The 17,187-nt window shown below is 43.4% G+C and overlaps 2 protein-coding genes across 5 annotated transcripts; one reads left to right on the forward strand and one right to left on the reverse strand.

Annotated features, from left to right (window-relative positions):
* Positions 1-137: 137 nt before the first annotated feature.
* On the reverse strand, positions 138-3,252 carry LOC127916792 (uncharacterized). Of its 4 annotated transcripts, none has more exons than XM_052500031.1 (3): positions 3,147-3,252; positions 1,063-1,237; positions 138-871 (listed from the first exon to the last, which is right to left on the reverse strand). In XM_052500031.1, the coding sequence occupies exons 2-3, from the start codon at positions 1,129-1,131 to the stop codon at positions 494-496; spliced, it is 447 nt and encodes a 148-aa protein (XP_052355991.1). In that variant the 5' UTR covers positions 1,132-1,237; positions 3,147-3,252; the 3' UTR covers positions 138-493. The 4 variants fall into 4 exon arrangements, 3 of the variants coding, with proteins under 3 accessions (XP_052355991.1, XP_052355989.1, XP_052355992.1); XM_052500029.1 differs by having other exon boundaries at positions 3,107-3,202; XR_008096055.1 differs by lacking the exon at positions 3,147-3,252 and adding an exon at positions 2,922-3,100 and having other exon boundaries at positions 138-1,237.
* Positions 3,253-3,302: 50 nt separating this feature from the next.
* Positions 3,303-9,302, forward strand: LOC118376403 (OX-2 membrane glycoprotein-like). The gene is made up of 11 exons (XM_035763116.2): positions 3,303-3,499; positions 4,512-4,850; positions 5,150-5,455; positions 5,565-5,597; positions 7,348-7,444; positions 7,550-7,609; positions 7,779-7,838; positions 8,379-8,408; positions 8,539-8,601; positions 8,791-8,829; positions 8,925-9,302. Exons 1-11 carry the CDS (start codon positions 3,355-3,357, stop codon positions 8,950-8,952), a joined length of 1,200 nt encoding a protein of 399 aa, XP_035619009.2. The 5' UTR covers positions 3,303-3,354; the 3' UTR covers positions 8,953-9,302.
* Positions 9,303-17,187: the final 7,885 nt, after the last annotated feature.

A 17,187-nucleotide genomic window follows, 5' to 3' on the forward strand; every position in this document is an offset into this window, starting at 1 on the left:
AGTTTTATGCATGATATACTGCATTTGTCAGAATTGTTTTCTGAATGTACACAATATTGCTGATGCTATTGCTTTTCTTCATGAAATGTAGTGCTTTTTTGCCACGATCGTCGTATGAAGGAGACCAAGGCGCAGCGTGGTGTGCGCACATTCTCTTTATTAAAAAGACTGAACACCGAACAAACTAACAAAAGAAATGTGAAGCTATACACTAGTGCTGACAGGCAACTACATAGTCAAGATCCCACACCAGAAAGTGTGAAAAAGGGCTACCTAAATATGATCCCCATTCAGAGACAACGATAAACAGCTGTTCTGATTGGGAACCATATTAGGCCAACATAGATATACAAAACCCTAGACATACAAAAATCTAGAGTACCCACCCTAGTCACACCCTGACCTAACCAAAATATATAGAAAAACATATCTACGGGCAGGGCGTGACAGTACCCCCCCCCAAAGGTGCGGACTCCCGGCCGCAAACCTGAACCTATAGGGGAGGGTCCGGGTGGGCATCTACCCTTGGTGGCGGCTCCGGTTCTGGACGCAGGCCCCCCTCACGCTTCGGTGGAACCGGACCGTGGATCATCGCCGGAGGCCCCGGACTGGGGACCGTCACCGGAGGCCCCGGACTGAGGAGGCGCACTGGAGGCCTGATGCGTGGTGCCGGCACTGGTGGTACCGGGCTGGTGAGAGAAGAGAAGAAGAGGCACAGGACGTACTGGACTGTGGAGGTGCACTGGAGATGCAGCGCGTAAAGCCGGCGCAGGATATCCTGGTCCGAAGAGGTGTACTGGAGACCAGGAGCGCTGAGCCGGCACAACCCGTCCTGGCTGGATGCCCACTCTAGCGCGGCAAATGCGGGGAGCTGGAACAGAGCGCACCGGGCTATGAATGCGAACAGAAGACACCGTGCGTATCACTGCATAACACGGTGCCTGACCAGTCACACGCTCCCCATGGTAAGCACGAGGAGTTGGCTCAGGTCTAAACCCAGACTCTGCCAATCTCCCTGTGTGCCACCCCCCAAAATATTTTGGGGCTGCCTCTCGTGCTTGCCTCGTTGGTAATACTCCTCGTAACGTCGCCGTTCTGCTTTCGCTGCCGGCGAAACTCCCCAGCCTGCATCCAGGGTCCTGCATCATCCAAAATCTCCTCCCAGGTCCATTCCTCCTGACCACACTACTTGTGTCCATACAAAAAACTAGAGTACCCACCCTAGTCACACCTTGACCTAACCAAAATATATAGAAAAACAGAGATATCTAAGGTCAGGCGTGACATTTTTACAGCAGTTCAAACCTGTATTTCACTACATTAATGATTTTATTTATATAGGTATAGGCTATATATAGCTATAGTCCACGTGTCAATCTCATTCCACGGAGGCCGAGTGTCTGCGGGATCTCGCTCCACCCTCGCACTTGATTTATGAATTAAGGTCACTAATTAGTAAGGAACTCGCCTCACTTGGTTGTCTAGGTCTTAAAACCTGTTAAGGATGTCGAGAATCTAAGCAGCTTTTCGCAGCTTTTTGTTAAAAATCGCGCAACATTTCAGCGCCCTGCTGCTCATGCCAGGAATATAGTATATGCATATGATTAGTATGTGTGGATAGAAAACACTCAGACGTTTATAAAACTGGTTAAATCACTGCTGTGACTATAACAGAATGTGCGTTTCATCGAAAAGTGCAAGAAAATCTGATCACTGAAAATGGAAATAAATATCCATGCGCCACTTCCAGGAATTGTTCAAGAAGAACCGAATTAAATGAGGCCGAGGTTGCAGTACCTACAGCTTCCACATCTTGTCATTTGCTTCGGCTTTGATTCTTGGTCAAACCGAATCAAGGGAACCGATTCCCTCCGGTCTCCGACCTGATGTTTTGGTTGAGAATTTTTTTTTCCAGACGGACACCTATAGAATTTACATCGCCTCCTGATGAATTTTATCGCTTATTAACGTGTACTAATACCTAAAGTTGCATTACAAAAGTATTTTGAAGTGTTTTGTGAAAGTTTATCGTCGACTTTTTTAATTTTAAAAAATGACGTTACGTTATGAAACGCTCTTTTTTCCCCGTTTATCACACAGTCTTCATAGATCGATATCTTGGCTATATATGGACCGATTTAATCGAAAAAAAGACCCAATAGTGATTATGGGACATCTAGGAGTGCCAACAAAGAAGATGGTCAAAGGTAATGAATGTTTTCTATTTTATTGTGCGGTTTGTGTAGCGCCGACTATGCTAATTATTTTGTTTACGTCCCCTGCGGGTCTTTTGGGGTGTTACATGCTATCAGATAATAGCTTCTCATGCTTTCGCCGAAAAGCATTTTACAAATCTGACTCTGTAACTAGATTCACAACGAGTGTAGCTTTAATTCAGTATATTGTATGTGCATTTTAATGAAAGTTTGAGTTTTATCAAAACGATATGTGGCGCACTTGAAATTTCCGCTGATATATGTTCCCACCACGGGACCACTGCCCTAACAAGTTTTAATTAAAACAAAAACCTGCGGACACTCAGCCCTCCATGCAACCGAAAGGTTGCTAGATCGAATCCCCGAGCTGACAATGTAAAAATCTGTAGTTCTGCCCCTGAATAAGGCCGGCATTGTAAATAAGAATTTGTTCTTAACTGACTTGCCTAGTTAAATAAATAAAAAATGCTCCTGAAAAACAATGAGGAGATGGGAGAGGCTGGCCTTGCAGTGTGTCAAGCTGTGTGTAAATTGACTGCAAACAATTCGGAATTTAACGCATTAATGTTTCTTATAAAACACTGAATGTTAGCTAGAGACGGGTACTCAGGCTAGTCCATTTCCCCTTGACACATTAATATCTTACATGTCTTTCCCACACACACTTGGTTGTGCATGCTGGCTGCACATGTATCATATACGTACAAATCAAATCTGCTTGCTGTGTGGAGCATAGTTCAGACGCCACCCTTATCTTTGATTTCACACTCGATTTGCTGGGCCAATCAAACGGCTGTAGGGAGAGACTTACTTCACAGCTACATCTTTGAGCAAGCAATGGTACTGACACACACACGAGAAAACCTTCATATAGGTTAAGTTAATCTCACCATTAGATTCATTTATCTTGATGATACAGAATGTTATTACCTCCAACCTTGCAACGGTGTTTTCCTGATACTGTTCTGTGTTTACTTTCACTTTCACTAGAGGAGGAGTTGTGGAGAGACTAGCAGCTGTCCTTTTCTCTGTGGGAGGAGCTCACAACACAAAATTGGCCAACAAGGTTTCTTGTTAGTTTTTAAACTAAAACAACAGAGCGTGTTAGTATTTAAACTATCCAACGGACTACGTTACCATGCCTCCCACAATGCCTCATTTGGAAACGGTTTCTAGTATGAAATACTACTTTGCCACACATTATCCAGAGGTCCAGCCACACATTGCTGCCATGGCTCGTGTTAAAAGTTACCTTACTCTTCTGCTGCTATTCCTTCCTGAGGGTGAGTTACATCTGTGTTCATATGAAATACATGATAGGTCTGTAGGTCTTAAATGTAAGTTATTATCAATTTCAGAGTTGCGTTTCATTATGAGATGTAGATAACTACACTACACTTATAGGTGCATTATGCATAAGTTGTAACTGCAGATAGTCCTTAAAGGAATACATTTAATTCAATAAAAAGTATTATATTTTGAACATTATTGAAGCTAAGGTGTCTTTGTAACTGGTGAATAGCCGGTCCAGTCACCATCAGTATACAAACATCAGCATCTTCCTGTTCTATACTGTAAAACATGCAACTTAGAAAAAGTCCATTGAGCCTAAATATCCCAGTTTCCTGGACATTTGAATTGGGGGATTCTTTAGCTGACATGGAATACTTCACTGAGCCAATGATTTTTACTCAATTTGAGATTAATCAAAAAACCTGAGTTTGCTGAAACTCTCAACGTAAAATACTGTCTTGGCTCAAAATACATGTGTCTTATTAACAAATATTCTAGTAGTTTGTCTAATTTCAGTTTATGTGACAAACCCATCCATGCTTAGTGTAGAGAATCATTGTACCATCTAAAACACTGTGAAATATATCTTCCAAAACCCCTCAAAATATTGTACTTTCAGCTGCAACAAAACTGGAAGCATAGAAACAGCTCACATAAAACCGATCTACCACTTCTTAGACTTGCTATCAATGAGAATGACAGATATATCATTTCTATAAATTAATTTCTTTGTGAATTTGGTCTGGTTGCCCAAAAAGTTACATATTCCAGCATTGAATTTGATAGGATTTATTTTAGCCCACCAAGGGCTAGTCTTCCAAGAGTCCTTTGAAATGTATAAACATACAGAATGGGAATTGAAATGATTGATGCAACACTGCATATACCTTTAAATGTATTTATGCAGTTGTCTTATCCTTTAACAGTGTTCACTGCAGGTCGCTAAAATGTAGCGCTGTATTAGATGTGTGTACTAAACAGGCTGTAACTGTCTTCATGCAGGGCTCTCTCAGCTGGTGAGAACACAGCAGGTTGTCATAGCAATCCTGGGTGAGGATGCTTACTTCAGCTGCAGGCTCATGAAACCCAAAGATGTGCTTCAAGTCACCTGGCAAAAAGTGACACCAGGGGTGACTGAAAATGTGGCCACCTACAACAAACGATTTGGATCAGTAGTCAACCCACCTTTTCAGAGGAACGTGGAGTTTGAAGACGAGGGTCTGCAGAACTGCTCTATCGTCATCAGAGGAGTGTCAAGAGGAGACGAGTCCTGCTACAAGTGTCTGTTTAACGCCTATCCAGAGGGAGCTATCAGTGGCAGGACCTGCCTCCAAATTAATGGTAATATATGATAACTAAGGAGGTGTTTAAGGGACATTACACTCTATAATCCAAATTGTATAATGTGAATTCACTTTAACATTAGACTACTTTTGACGTCTTAAAAAATGTTATGTCCCTTTAAAACAGGAACAATGGCCTCCAATGCCTTCAATCCATTGTTCTACCGTGACCTGTGTGTAAATGATTAACCCAGGAACAATTCCCTCAAATTATCATGCATCCATTTGACCTTGATGTAGATGAAAACATTATAGTATTTACATTCACTGTGACCTGTGTCTGTTGTTTTCCTATAGAGCTGTATGGACCCTCACTCCTCATCACACAAACCAACAACAGTCACACCACTCTGTCCTGTTCTGCTACTGGACGACCTGCTCCTACAGTAACCTGGGACCACATAGAAAACATCAGTCTAGACCAATCCACAATGGATGATGTCACCCATCCCAATCAAACAGTCACTGTCACCATAACTGCCATGGTGGCAGCGTCCAGTCTACCTGACAAAGACACCAGGGTTGGGTGTGTAGCATCATCCGTTGGCACCGTCAAGGATGTTTCCATGGTGATTCCAACTCGGGATCAAGCTTCATTTGCAGGTGAGAAATGGTTAGGGTTAATACCACCATAATATATATTGACATGATCAGGAACATGATGTCATGGTGATTTACTGCCTGTGTTCATGATGATGTATTTCTGTGCTAGGTCAATCTCAGGTCTCTGATGACAGGATCAGTGGTAAGTGGTTGTTATTCTAATAATGACAGGTCATAATCAACCTATTGACTGGCTCTTTTCCTATTCAACTTTCAGCTGTAGTGCAGAGCCATATTTAGAGTCGTGGCCAAGAGGTTAGGAATGACACAAATATTAATTTTCACAAAGTCTGCTGCCTCTGTGTTATGGCATTTTGCATATACTCCAGAATGTTATGAAGAGTGATCAGATGAATTGTAATTAATTGCAAAGTCGCTATTTGCCATTTCCACTGCATTTCAGCCCTGCCACAAAAGGACCAGCTGACATCATGTCAGTGATTCTCTCGTTAACACAGGTGTGAGTGTTGACGTGGACAAGGCTGGAGATCACTCTGTCATGCTGATTGAGTTCGAATAACAGACTGGAAGCTTCAAAAGGAGGGTGGTGCTTGGAATCATTCGTTCTTCCTCTGTCTACCATGGTTACCTGCAAGGAAACACGTGCCGTCATCATTGCTTTGCACAAAAAGGGCTTCACAGGCAAGGATATTGCTGCCAGTAAGATTGCACCTAAATCAACCATTTATTGGATCATCAAGAACTTCAAGGAGAGCGGTTCAATTGTTGTGAAGAAGGCTTCAGGGCGCCCAAGAAAGTCCAGCAAGTGCCAGGACCGTCTCCTAAAGTTGATTCAGCTGCGGGATCGGGGCACCACCAGTACAGAGCTTGCTCAGGAATGGCAGCAGGCAGGTGTGAGTGCATCTGCACGCACAGTGAGGCGAAGGCGTTTGGAGGATGACCTGGTGTCAAGAAGGGCAACAAAGAAGCTACTTCTCTCCAGGAAAAACATCAGTGACAGACTGATATTCTGCAAAAGGTACAGGGACTGGACTGCTGAGGACTGGGGTAAAGTCATTTACTCTGATGAATCCCCTTTTTGATTGTTTGGGGCATCCGGAAAAAAGCTTGTCCAGAGAAGACAAGGTGAGCGCTACCATCAGTCCTGTGTCATGCCAACAGTAAAGCATCCTGAGACCATTCATGTGTGGGGTTGCTTCTCAGCCAAGGGAGTGGGCTCACTCACAATTCAGCCATGAATAAAAAATGGTACCAACACATTCTCCGAGAGCAACTTCTCCCAACCATCCAGGAACAGTTTGGTGACCGAACAATGCCTTTTCTTGCACCTTGCCATAAGGCAAAAGTAATAACTAAGTGCCTTCAGGGAACAAAACATTGATATTTTGGGTCCGTGGCCAGGAAACTCCCCAGACCTTAATCCCATTGAGAATTTGTGGTCAATCCTCAAGAGGCGGGTGGACAAACAAAAACCCACAAATTCTGACAAACTCCAAGCATTGATTATGCAAGAATGGGCTGCCATCAGTCAGGATGTGGCCCAGAAGTTAATTGACAGCATGCCAGGGTGGATTGCAGAGGTCTTGAAAAAGTAGGGTCAACACTTCAAATGTTGACATCAACTTCATGTAATTGTCAATAAAAGCCTTTGGCACTTATGAAATGATTGTAATTATACTTCAGTATAGTAACATCTGACAAAAATATCTAAAGACACTGAGGCAGCAGACTTGTGAAAATGTATATTTGTGTCATTCTCAAAACCTTTGGCCACGACTGTACATGTATGAGGCTTTGGTGTAGTGCAGAGCCATATTCACATGTATGAGGCTTTGGTGTAGTGCAGAGCCATATTAACATGTATGAGGTTTTGGTGAAGTGTACCTGGGAAGTTGACCTCTGTCTTCTCTTGTCATCTCTCTCATTCACAGGGACAGTGGTTGCTGCAGTGATGGGTTCAATGTGTCTCATTGCTGGAATCTGTGTAATACTTTGGTTTCTTAAGAGGAGAAACGATACCTCATCCAGGTAGAGATACAAATATTACCCTGAAACAAAAAAACAGTTACTATGAATGTAATATGTGATTTGACTGCCAGTTGTTTACCAGTTGATCTCTAATTTGATGTACAGAAAAGCCCCAGTGTCTGACCCAGAATTCATCAGGACTCCAACAAAGAAAACAACTGAATGGTGAGACTCATTCTAAAGAACCTGTAAGGGGACAATAGGTCCATCAAATCTATTTGTATGTAAGACAACCTAAAACATGCTAATATAGTTGTTAAAAAATCTCTGCCACACAGGTTAAAAAACACTTGTGTGCTCTTGTCAGTATATTGACATGTTTTATTCATTTCAGGGAAACGCCAACCTCCAGTCCACCAACCAGGGACACACAAACCTTCACTCCATCACGAATGTGAATAGTTTTACAACTTTATTTCATTATCTTTATAAAGTGCTTGAAACAGGGAAGAATAGAACGCTACAGAAGAATGATGTACTTCTGTGGTGGTCATAGAGTAGTCATGGTGACAGCATCATGCACTCTGCTGCATGTTGATATCTGTTCTGCTTTGTGACTCATCATGTCACTAATGCACTAAATATTCTCTCAACTTGGGAAAGATGTGTATTTCTTTAATCAAAGAGTGGTCATGTTTATTATGTCAGTGTTTACATCACTGTCTGCAGGGCCGTTTCTCGCTTTTTGCCCTTCCTCTTGGCAGCTTAAAAGTTAATGTCCTGCAATTCAACAGTATGTTGAGACCCCGACTGACTACCTAAAACATATGATATTTACTGTATATAAAAACATTGTTTTGGTTGGGGGCCCCCTAGTGGCTGTGAGGCCCTAAGCAACCGCTCACGTCACTTAAGCCTAGAAACGGCACTGACTGGTTGTTTCCATAGATAATATGGTTCTTATCAATACATTGACCATGTTCATTTCTTTCAGGACCACACCAATCTCCAGTCCATTCAAAATGTGAGTATTTGTACAACTTTATTTGATCGTCCTGGTAGAACGCTTGAAACAGATGATTGTGAATGTTAAAATGGGTTACAATAACCCCAAAATTCAAACATTACTCAAAAATGTACTTTTTGTGTTTCAGGTTAGACTCCCTCAGCTCCTCAGCCAAGCGTATGATGCAACAAGCACAAGGTGTTGTAAAGAAGTAGGTTTAAGTCCTCTTGTTTTTTGGGCGGGTGTTTTATACCGTATTCTCTCATTGAACGAGAAGCTCTGGAATTATGTTTTGAGGTGGTAGTCATGGTAACTGCATACATGCAAATTAGTTGCATTTGCTGCATTGTTGTTATGTTACTCCATTCAGTCGATATTTAAATGACCTTCTTTTATGCAGAATATCTCCTGAGAGACCAGATGACCTGCAATGTAGAAGGTGAGCTGAAATCATTACAAATAATGATAAAGATGCAGTCAGAAGTATATATTTTAAAAATATTTATCTATGCCATTCTGTTGTATCTATCTTAGGAAACTTTTAGAGGGTGACGAGAACTGAGTGACCACCATACTGCCTCACACACATCTGTGTGGTTCGGTTTCTATCCATAGGCATTGTGGGTACTGAATAGTGGACTGAATGGCTGACACACATAGGCCTGCTGGTTATTGTATATCTAAATACAGTCTGTATGTAAATATATTTTGTAGTTGGTTAATGATGAAACATGATAAATCCACACTAGACTTGTTTGTGGTTTTATTCTTCACTTATTTATAAATCAAGTGTGGTGATATTATAACCTACACAATGTAATAATGTCGACTACTTTCATGGTGTGTGTGTTTTTGTGTGTGGTTTTCTTTCTTCACTCTTTATAAATCAAATGTTTTTTTTATGATACACAATGTTGAAATGTCCTTTGTTGTGGGTGTGTGTTTGTTTTCTACTTTTATCAATCCAATTTTAAACAACGTTGTAGTGTATGTTGTGACATCAGCTTGTTATACAATGTGTCATAAATCTGCTGCTGGGAATGCTTAAAAAATGAATTGTCTTTGATTCTTCTAACACTCAAGAGACCAACCGAAGTTACAAACAAGTGCCACTAGGTGTCGCATAACTATAATTTTAGGGAGAGAGGTCGTAGAGAAACGGGTTTGATACTGTAGTTTTGCAGCTGACTCTGGTCTCTTCACTTTATAGACTTTTGAAACATGGATGTGATAGTCAGTGTACCAGATTGTTTTACCCCATACAGAGGACATACGTAATTCTCACTAACTCCTTGGTCATGTTAACTGACGGATTGTATCTCATAGAACAATAAGATCTCCGAAGCCTGTGTTAACCTCTGACCTTGTTTTCAGCGTTTATTCCAAAACCCTATTCTTTCTCCATTAATTTTTCCCACTGAAAGGGCTAAACGAACCAGAGGTAACTAATTTGCCCCATGGGAAGATCTGAACGAATCAGAGGTAACTCATTTTCGGTTTTTAGGACTACAAGCTGGAGAGCTCTATAACCTGGAAAAACTCCAAACACTTTGAAAGACTCACAGGTGTAGTTCCCTTCAGCAGGTGTAGTTCCCTTCAGCAGGTGTAGTTCCCTTCAGCAGGTGTAGTTCCCTTCAGCAGGTGTAGTTCCCTTCAGCAGATGTAGTTCCCTTCAGCAGATGTAGTTCCCTTCAGCAGATGTAGTTCCCTTCAGCAGGTGTAGTTCCCTTCAGCAGATGTAGTTCCCTTCAGCAGATGTAGTTCCCTTCAGCAGGTGTAGTTCCCTTCAGCAGATGTAGTTCCCTTCAGCAGGTGTAGTTCCCTTCAGCAGGTGTAGTTCCCTTCAGCAGATGTAGTTCCCTTCAGCAGGTGTAGTTCCCTTCAGCAGATGTAGTTCCCTTCAGCAGGTATAGTTCCCTTCAGCAGATGTAGTTCCCTTCAGCAGATGTAGTTCCCTTCAGCAGGTGTAGTTCCCTTCAGCAGATGTAGTTCCCTTCAGCAGGTGTAGTTCCCTTCAGCAGATGTAGTTCCCTTCAGCAGGTGTAGTTCCCTTCAGCAGGTGTAGTTCCCTTCAGCAGGTGTAGTTTCCTTCAGCAGGTGTAGTTCCCTTCAGCAGGTGTAGTTCCCTTCAGCAGGTGTAGTTTCCTTCAGCAGGTGTAGTTCCCTTCAGCAGGTGTAGTTATATATAATAATATATATGCCCTTCAGCAGATGTAGTTCCCTTCAGCAAATGGCTTGTATGTTGGTGATGTGTAGAAACATTCTGCCACTCTCTAGCTGTAGTGTGACTCTGGGGTCACAAGTGCTGTCTGGACGTTTTGGGTCAGATCAATATGACACTGGACACTCATCCCTCTTCACTCTATTTAAATAACATATCATTTGAGTAATGTAACTCAGTGTTTGGTTGTGGCAGATTAGAGGAACAGCTGCTCCTCCTGTTCCCAACATGTTCACTTGAGTCTGCAAACAGGAAGAGAAGCAGATTCTGAGAGTATTTTTTCATATGATAGGTTTGATTGATCATGAAGCTAACGGTAGGAAAGTGAAAAGGACAGTTTATTCTTAACTATTAAAACTGTAATGAACAATTACTGTGTAGGCCTAACTCCTGTAAGTAGTGTAACAAGTACTATAATTACTAATTGTTACCCTGTACTTAGGGTACAAATGAAATAGATCATGCAATATCTCTCTTACCGTCAACAGCTGTGAATAGACCCCACAGCACCAGAAGCAGAGCAAGTCTGGATACACCTCCACACATACTGACCAACTGCAGAACCAAACGTTGACCCAACACTGCCTGCTCAGACCGACTACAGATGTGGTGTATTTACTCAGAGGAACAAAATAAATCTCAATCAAACCAAAGTGATGCTTCTTTGACTGGGTCCTCTTGCACAGGGGATTCTGAGAGAGATCAAATTTTATGTTCAGCCCAACAAAGATTGTCTTGAATCAACTGTAATGTTTCATACTAGTTATTTTAGAGGCCTCTTCAGTGGATTGAGCAGAATGTTGTAAATGTGTGAAACTTCCTCCTCAGCAGGGTCATTGGGGGTTGGCAGTACTCGCTAAGGAAGCGGTACGACATCCTTTACAGTGGTGCGTAATGACTCGGATCAACAGTTGCGCTCAGCTCAACACTGGGGGCGCTGTTGAGGAAGTTTAAGGGATGAATGTAGCATGTGGAGATGTGTGAAACTTCCTCCTCAGCAGGGTCATTGTAAGGTCACTTCCATTTTAATTCCAGGTCAATTCAGAAAGTAAACCAAATTCCAATTCTAATTCCAATTGTTCCTAATTGAAAGGCATCGAAGAGAATTGGAATAGGACTTCGAATTGGAATTTCAGTGTACTTCATGAATTGACTGGAATTGACCCCAACCTTGCGCCTCAGCTTTAAGTGTCCAGCTTGCGTCGCCTCATGAGCTTTTGAGGTGGCGTGATCAGCTAAGATGCATGAGGGAGAATGGTCATGTGTGCTAGCAAGGCAGAGGTCCCGAGTTCGTGCCAGGTATGTGCCGAGTCGGGGTGGAAGCGGTAGTCACTAAACACCAGAACGGGTTGATCATTTTCCCTCACACAGGATTAGTGGAGGAGTCCTGCCGCCAGATCCTGAACCTATGCAAGTGGGGCGGCACGGGTTAACTAAGGACGAGCGCCAACGTAGACGTGAGACCAACAGCTGCCTCTACTGTGGTAGCTCGGGACATTACATCTCCGTTTGTACTCAGCGCCCGTTAAACTGCTCGGCTCGTTAAGTTTGGGAGGTTTGTTAGCGAGCCAGTTTCAACCTCTCAAGAGCCCTGTCAGACCTCGTTTTCCTGCTACCCTCATAAATAAGAATCAGAGTTTAGCGATTAACGCTTTCATCGATTCAGGTGCCGATGACAGCGTCATTGATGCCGACTTAGTGGAACAGCTGGGGCTTTCCAAGGAGCAATTACCGGAAGCCATTGAAGCAACCACTCTGAACGGCAGTAGTCTGGCACGGATCACTATGAGGACTGAACCGGTTAAGATGTTGTTGTCGGGAATCATTCAGAGGTTATTTCTTTTTTCATTTTGCCTTCCCCCCATGTTCCTCTCTCTGGTTCTTGGATACCCCTGGCTAAGAGAACACAATCCTTTGTTTGATTGGGTGACTGGTAAGGTAACTAGTTGGAGCATTGAGTGCCATGCTAACTGCCTCAGGACTGCCTGTTCTCATGCTGTCCCCAGTCGGGTCAGTGAGTCTGCTCCTCCTGATTTGTCCCTGGTTCCTGAAACATATCACGAGTTGGGTGAGGTGTTCAGTAAGCAGAAAGCTCAGTCACTTCCTCCCCACCGACCTTATGATTGTACAATTAAGCTGTTCCCTGGAGCTGCCTTTCCCAAGGGACGGTTATACAGTATTTCTCGACCTGAGCGGGAAGCCCTGGAGACCTACATAAAGTAGTCTCTTGCTGCAGGTCTCATTCGTCCCTCGTCATCACCCCTGGGAGCTGGATTTTTTTTGTGAGTAAGAAGTATGGCTCTCTTCGACCGTGTATTGATTATCGGGGGTTGAATGATATTACGGTCAAGAACAAGTACCACTTGCCCTTGATGAGCTCCGCTTTCAATTCTTTACAGGGTGCTACTGTGTTTACGAAGCTTGATCTACGCAATGCGTATCATCTGGTTCGGTTCAAAGAGGGGGACGAGTGGTTGACTGGATTCAATTCACCTATGGGACATTTCGAGTACCAGGTGATGCCGTTTGGACTTTCCAACGCTCCAGCAGTGTTCCAAAGTTTGGTGAATGACGTGCTGAGGGATATGATCGGTCTGTTTGTGTTCGTTTACCTGGATGACATCCTGATTTTCTCCAAGGAGCTTTCCAGCCACATCCAGCATGTTAAGCAGGTCCTGCAGCGGTTATTGGAGAACCGTCTGTTTGTGAAGGCAGAGAAGTGTGATTTTCACGCTCACACTACATCCTTCCTCGGGTACATCATCTCCAGGGGTGAGATCAAGATGGACCAAGGGGCGGTTCGGGATTGGGCCCGGCCCGGTACGAGATTGCAGCTCCAGAGATTCCTGGGATTTGCTAACTTCTATCGGAAGTTTATCCGTGATTACAGCCGGGTGGCCGCCCCTTTAACTGCTCTGACGTCTTGCACCAAAATGTTCTGTTGGACTCCTGAGGCAGACCGAGCATTTCTGAACTTGAAGAGCCGATTCACCAACGCGCCGATTCTCTCTCAACCTGACACTTCCCGTCAGTTTGTTGTTGAGGTGGACGCGTCTGATGTGGGGTGGGCGCCATCCTTTCCCAGCGTAGCTCCACTGACGGTAAACTCCATCCCTGCGCCTTCTACTCTTGTCGTCTTTCACCAGCTGAGAGAAACTACGATGTGGGTAACCGGGAGCTTCTCGCTGTGAAGCTTGCCTTGGAGGAGTGGCGTCACTGGTTGGAGGGAGCGGAGCAACCGTTTGTGGTCTGGACTGACCACAAGAATCTGGCTTACGTGCAATCGGCTAAACGTCTCAACTCCCGTCAGGCCAGGTGGGCTTTGTTTTTTGGACGCTTCAATTTTTCCCCGACGTTCCGACCTGGGTCGAAGAACGGCAAAGCGGACGCCTTGTCCCGGATGTTCTCCAAGACTGAGACGATTCTTCCCCAGAACCTTGTCGTGGGAGCCGTTACATGGAGGATTGAGGAGGATGTGATGGCGGCCCTTCGGACGCAGCCCAGCCCCGGTAACGGTCCACCCGGTTGGTTGTTCGTGCCTGAGTCGGTCCGTTCTGCTGTACTTGAGTGGTCCCACGCCAGCAAGATAGCTTGTCACCCTGGCGTTGCTCGGACTATGGCGCTACTGCGCAGACGATTTTGGTGGCCTGCCATGGGAGAAGATACCCGGAGGTTTTTTGCCGCATGTCCTGTTTGTGCTCAGAACAAAAGTACCAATCGGCCCAGCTCTGGGCTTCTTCACCCCCTACCTATTCCTCGGTGACCTTGGTCGCATCTGGCCCTGGATTTTGTCACGGGATTGCCCCCTTCTGTTAGGAACACGGTCATTCTGACCATTGTGGACAGATTCAGCAAGTTTGCTCATTTTGTCATTTTGTACACCCCACATTTCATGTCTCCTGCCTCAAGCCGGTTCTCCTCAGTCCTCTGTTGCCCCCTCCTCCTCGGATGATCGGAGGTGGTCCTGCCTACACGGTGCGCCGCATAATGGATTCCAGACGGCGGGGTCGAGGTTTCCAAAATCTCGTGGATTGGGAAGGATATGGTCCAGAGGAGAGGAGTTGGATTCCTCGGCGTCAGATCCTTGATGACGACCTGCTTCGTGACTTCTACCGCCTCCACCCTGGCGCTCCAGGTAGTCCGCCCGGTGGCGTTCGTCGGAGGGGGGGTAATTATTCTAGGAAGGTATTTACATTCAGAAACACAGTCAATTAAAGCCAAGTTTACAATAAAAAAAGTAAATGATTGAATATGAGTTTGAGGTGAGAGTAATAGGAGTATTGTCTTTCAGTTGAATGTTTCTATCCCCACAGTTCACACAGACCCATCTCTTTGATGTTGTGGTTTAATACCTTAGACATGTTAGGAAGAGGATTTAGTTGATGGCTTGTCTAGAGTTGCATCCCGTACACAGTTAAACCCCCCATATAATATTCCTGTTACATTGAGATCGTATGAGGTCATGAATTCACTTTGGGTCGTCTTCATTTGGACATTAACAGTTCAGTAAAGTGTCTTTTTCTTGTGTCAGGTTTCTTTCTACCATTATAAAACATCCATTTGGGTCTGTAGAAATGTCTGTAGACTGAAATGGGACTTTTTATTCATGAGAATTGATGGTACTACTCATGCTCAATCAAACCCGATCTCATGAAATAATATACCCACAATCTGTTTCCCTTCCTGTTTACAGTGACTCAAGAGAAAACATTGGAGACCGGAGGAGCAGATTCCACTCTTCTCTGCTCAAACCAAACACTCGCTGACATCCTGACTGTAGTATGTCACAAAAATAGAGTTATAAGTGAGGGTCATGAGTGTAGAGTTTCACAAGACTTTGAGACAAATCATACCAACAGCTCTTGTGACCCCAGAGTCACACTGCAGACAGAGAATGACAGTGTGTTTCTACACATCACCAACATACAACCATCTGATGAAGGGAACTACACCTGTGATTGTACACATGATGAAGGCAATTCTGGTATAAACATACATATTTCTGTCAATGGTAAGTGTTTGGTCTGATGGGATTATTGACAATCATTTTAAAATGAACCCCAGCATAATGCCTTATCACCACATATTTAGTGGAATGCCTGTCATGTGCAAAAGTACATTCAGCATTTCTTATGTATTTGGCTTACCTTGATGTTCTGTGAGTGTTTTAGTGTCTTGTTTTGTAACATCTGTCATAGAACTTAAATCTGACAGAACTGAGAGAATCTCTGTAGTCACAATATTTGATTTTGTCATCATTACATGTCTTAAATGGAGAGACTGTCAACAACACGTTGCCTTAATGTAAATGAACAAGATGGTGGAAGAGAAACATAAGATCATCATATATATTTTCCCCTTTCTCAGGAACCCAAGTGCAACAGGCCACAGACAACCGTCTCTTCTATTGGGGGATGATATCAGGCGTTGCAGCATGTGTAGCTGTACTGGTGTTTGGTGGTGTAATCATGAGGAAAATTCATCTCAGGTCAGATGATATTAATACATTGGTAAAAGAGTGTTTGACAGAGTTTTGGTATTTGAATAATTACTTGGAAGCACCGTAGTAAAAAATGGTGCATTCTCAAATACATATTAGATCTACAATGAGGATAGAGTACAACAATGATGAAAAGCATGAAAAGGGCTCACCAAGAAAAACATCCAAAAGGACTCATTTGAGGCAGAAAGTAATTGGAGCACTCAACAAGGAAGGCAGAGATGGATTTATTTTAGCTCAGTGTAATTCATTGTATAGGATGATAACAGTTGAGTGTCCAAACTCCTTTCTGTCTCGAATGAGTCCTTCTGGAAATGTTTCTATGTAAGCCCTTTACATGCAATGCTATATAGCCAACTGACACATTTTTAAATATCCAAACACCATGTATAAAATACAGGCTATTTGACCTACTTTAAGTCTGATTCAATGAGTTTGTGCTGATCACTACCCACTGAGCAAAAACTGGTTGAATTCATGTTGTTTCCACTTCATTTCAACAACAAAATGCAATGTGATCATAATGTGGAAAACATGTTGGATATTTATTTATTTTACTAGGCAAGTCAGTTAAGAACAAATTCTTATTTTCAATGACGGCCTAGGAACAGTGGGTTAACTGCTTGTTCAGGGGCAGAACGATAGATTTGTACCTTGTCAGCTCGGGGATTTGAACTTGCAACCTTCCGGTTACTAGACCACTAGGCTACCCTGCCCACCCCATAGAGAAATGTATCATCACAAGGGAATGTCGTACCCCCCCCCCAAACTTTTACCCTAAATCCAATAACATGGTGATATTTTTTGTTGTTGAATTCACGTTAGTTGACAACTCAACCAAAATGTCAATCGAAACTAGACGAGATGTTCAACTGACGTCTGTGACCAGTGAGTAGTTTCCAATAGCTGCACTGTTGTGGCTTCTCACTTCTCATTTCCTGTCAAAAACAAGTGAGGTGAAAAAAACAGATACACTGCACACAATCATTGTGCTCTGGGAAATGTGCTGTGTAAAACATGTTTCAGTTGGTGCTATGTTAATTCAATCTGGTTCTTTTTTGCTCAACAGGAGAACA

Source organism: Oncorhynchus keta, chromosome 37, assembly GCF_023373465.1.
Source record: "Oncorhynchus keta strain PuntledgeMale-10-30-2019 chromosome 37, Oket_V2, whole genome shotgun sequence".
NCBI classification, from domain to species: Eukaryota; Metazoa; Chordata; class Actinopteri; order Salmoniformes; family Salmonidae; genus Oncorhynchus; species Oncorhynchus keta.

Bases quoted from the DNA above. Each gene is read 5' to 3' on its own strand.
- LOC127916792 (XM_052500031.1), bottom strand. From the start codon at position 1,131: ATGCAGGCTGGGGAGTTTCGCCGGCAGCGAAAGCAGAACGGCGACGTT. The intron at 872-1,062 runs GCAAGCACGAGA...GCTCTGTTCCAG, and splicing joins CGAGGAGTATTACCAACGAG to CTCCCCGCATTTGCCGCGCT.
- LOC118376403 (XM_035763116.2), top strand. From the start codon at position 3,355: ATGCCTCCCACAATGCCTCATTTGGAAACGGTTTCTAGTATGAAATAC. The intron at 5,598-7,347 runs GTAAGTGGTTGT...TCTCATTCACAG, and splicing joins CTCTGATGACAGGATCAGTG to GGACAGTGGTTGCTGCAGTG. The intron at 8,409-8,538 runs GTGAGTATTTGT...TTTGTGTTTCAG, and splicing joins ATCTCCAGTCCATTCAAAAT to GTTAGACTCCCTCAGCTCCT.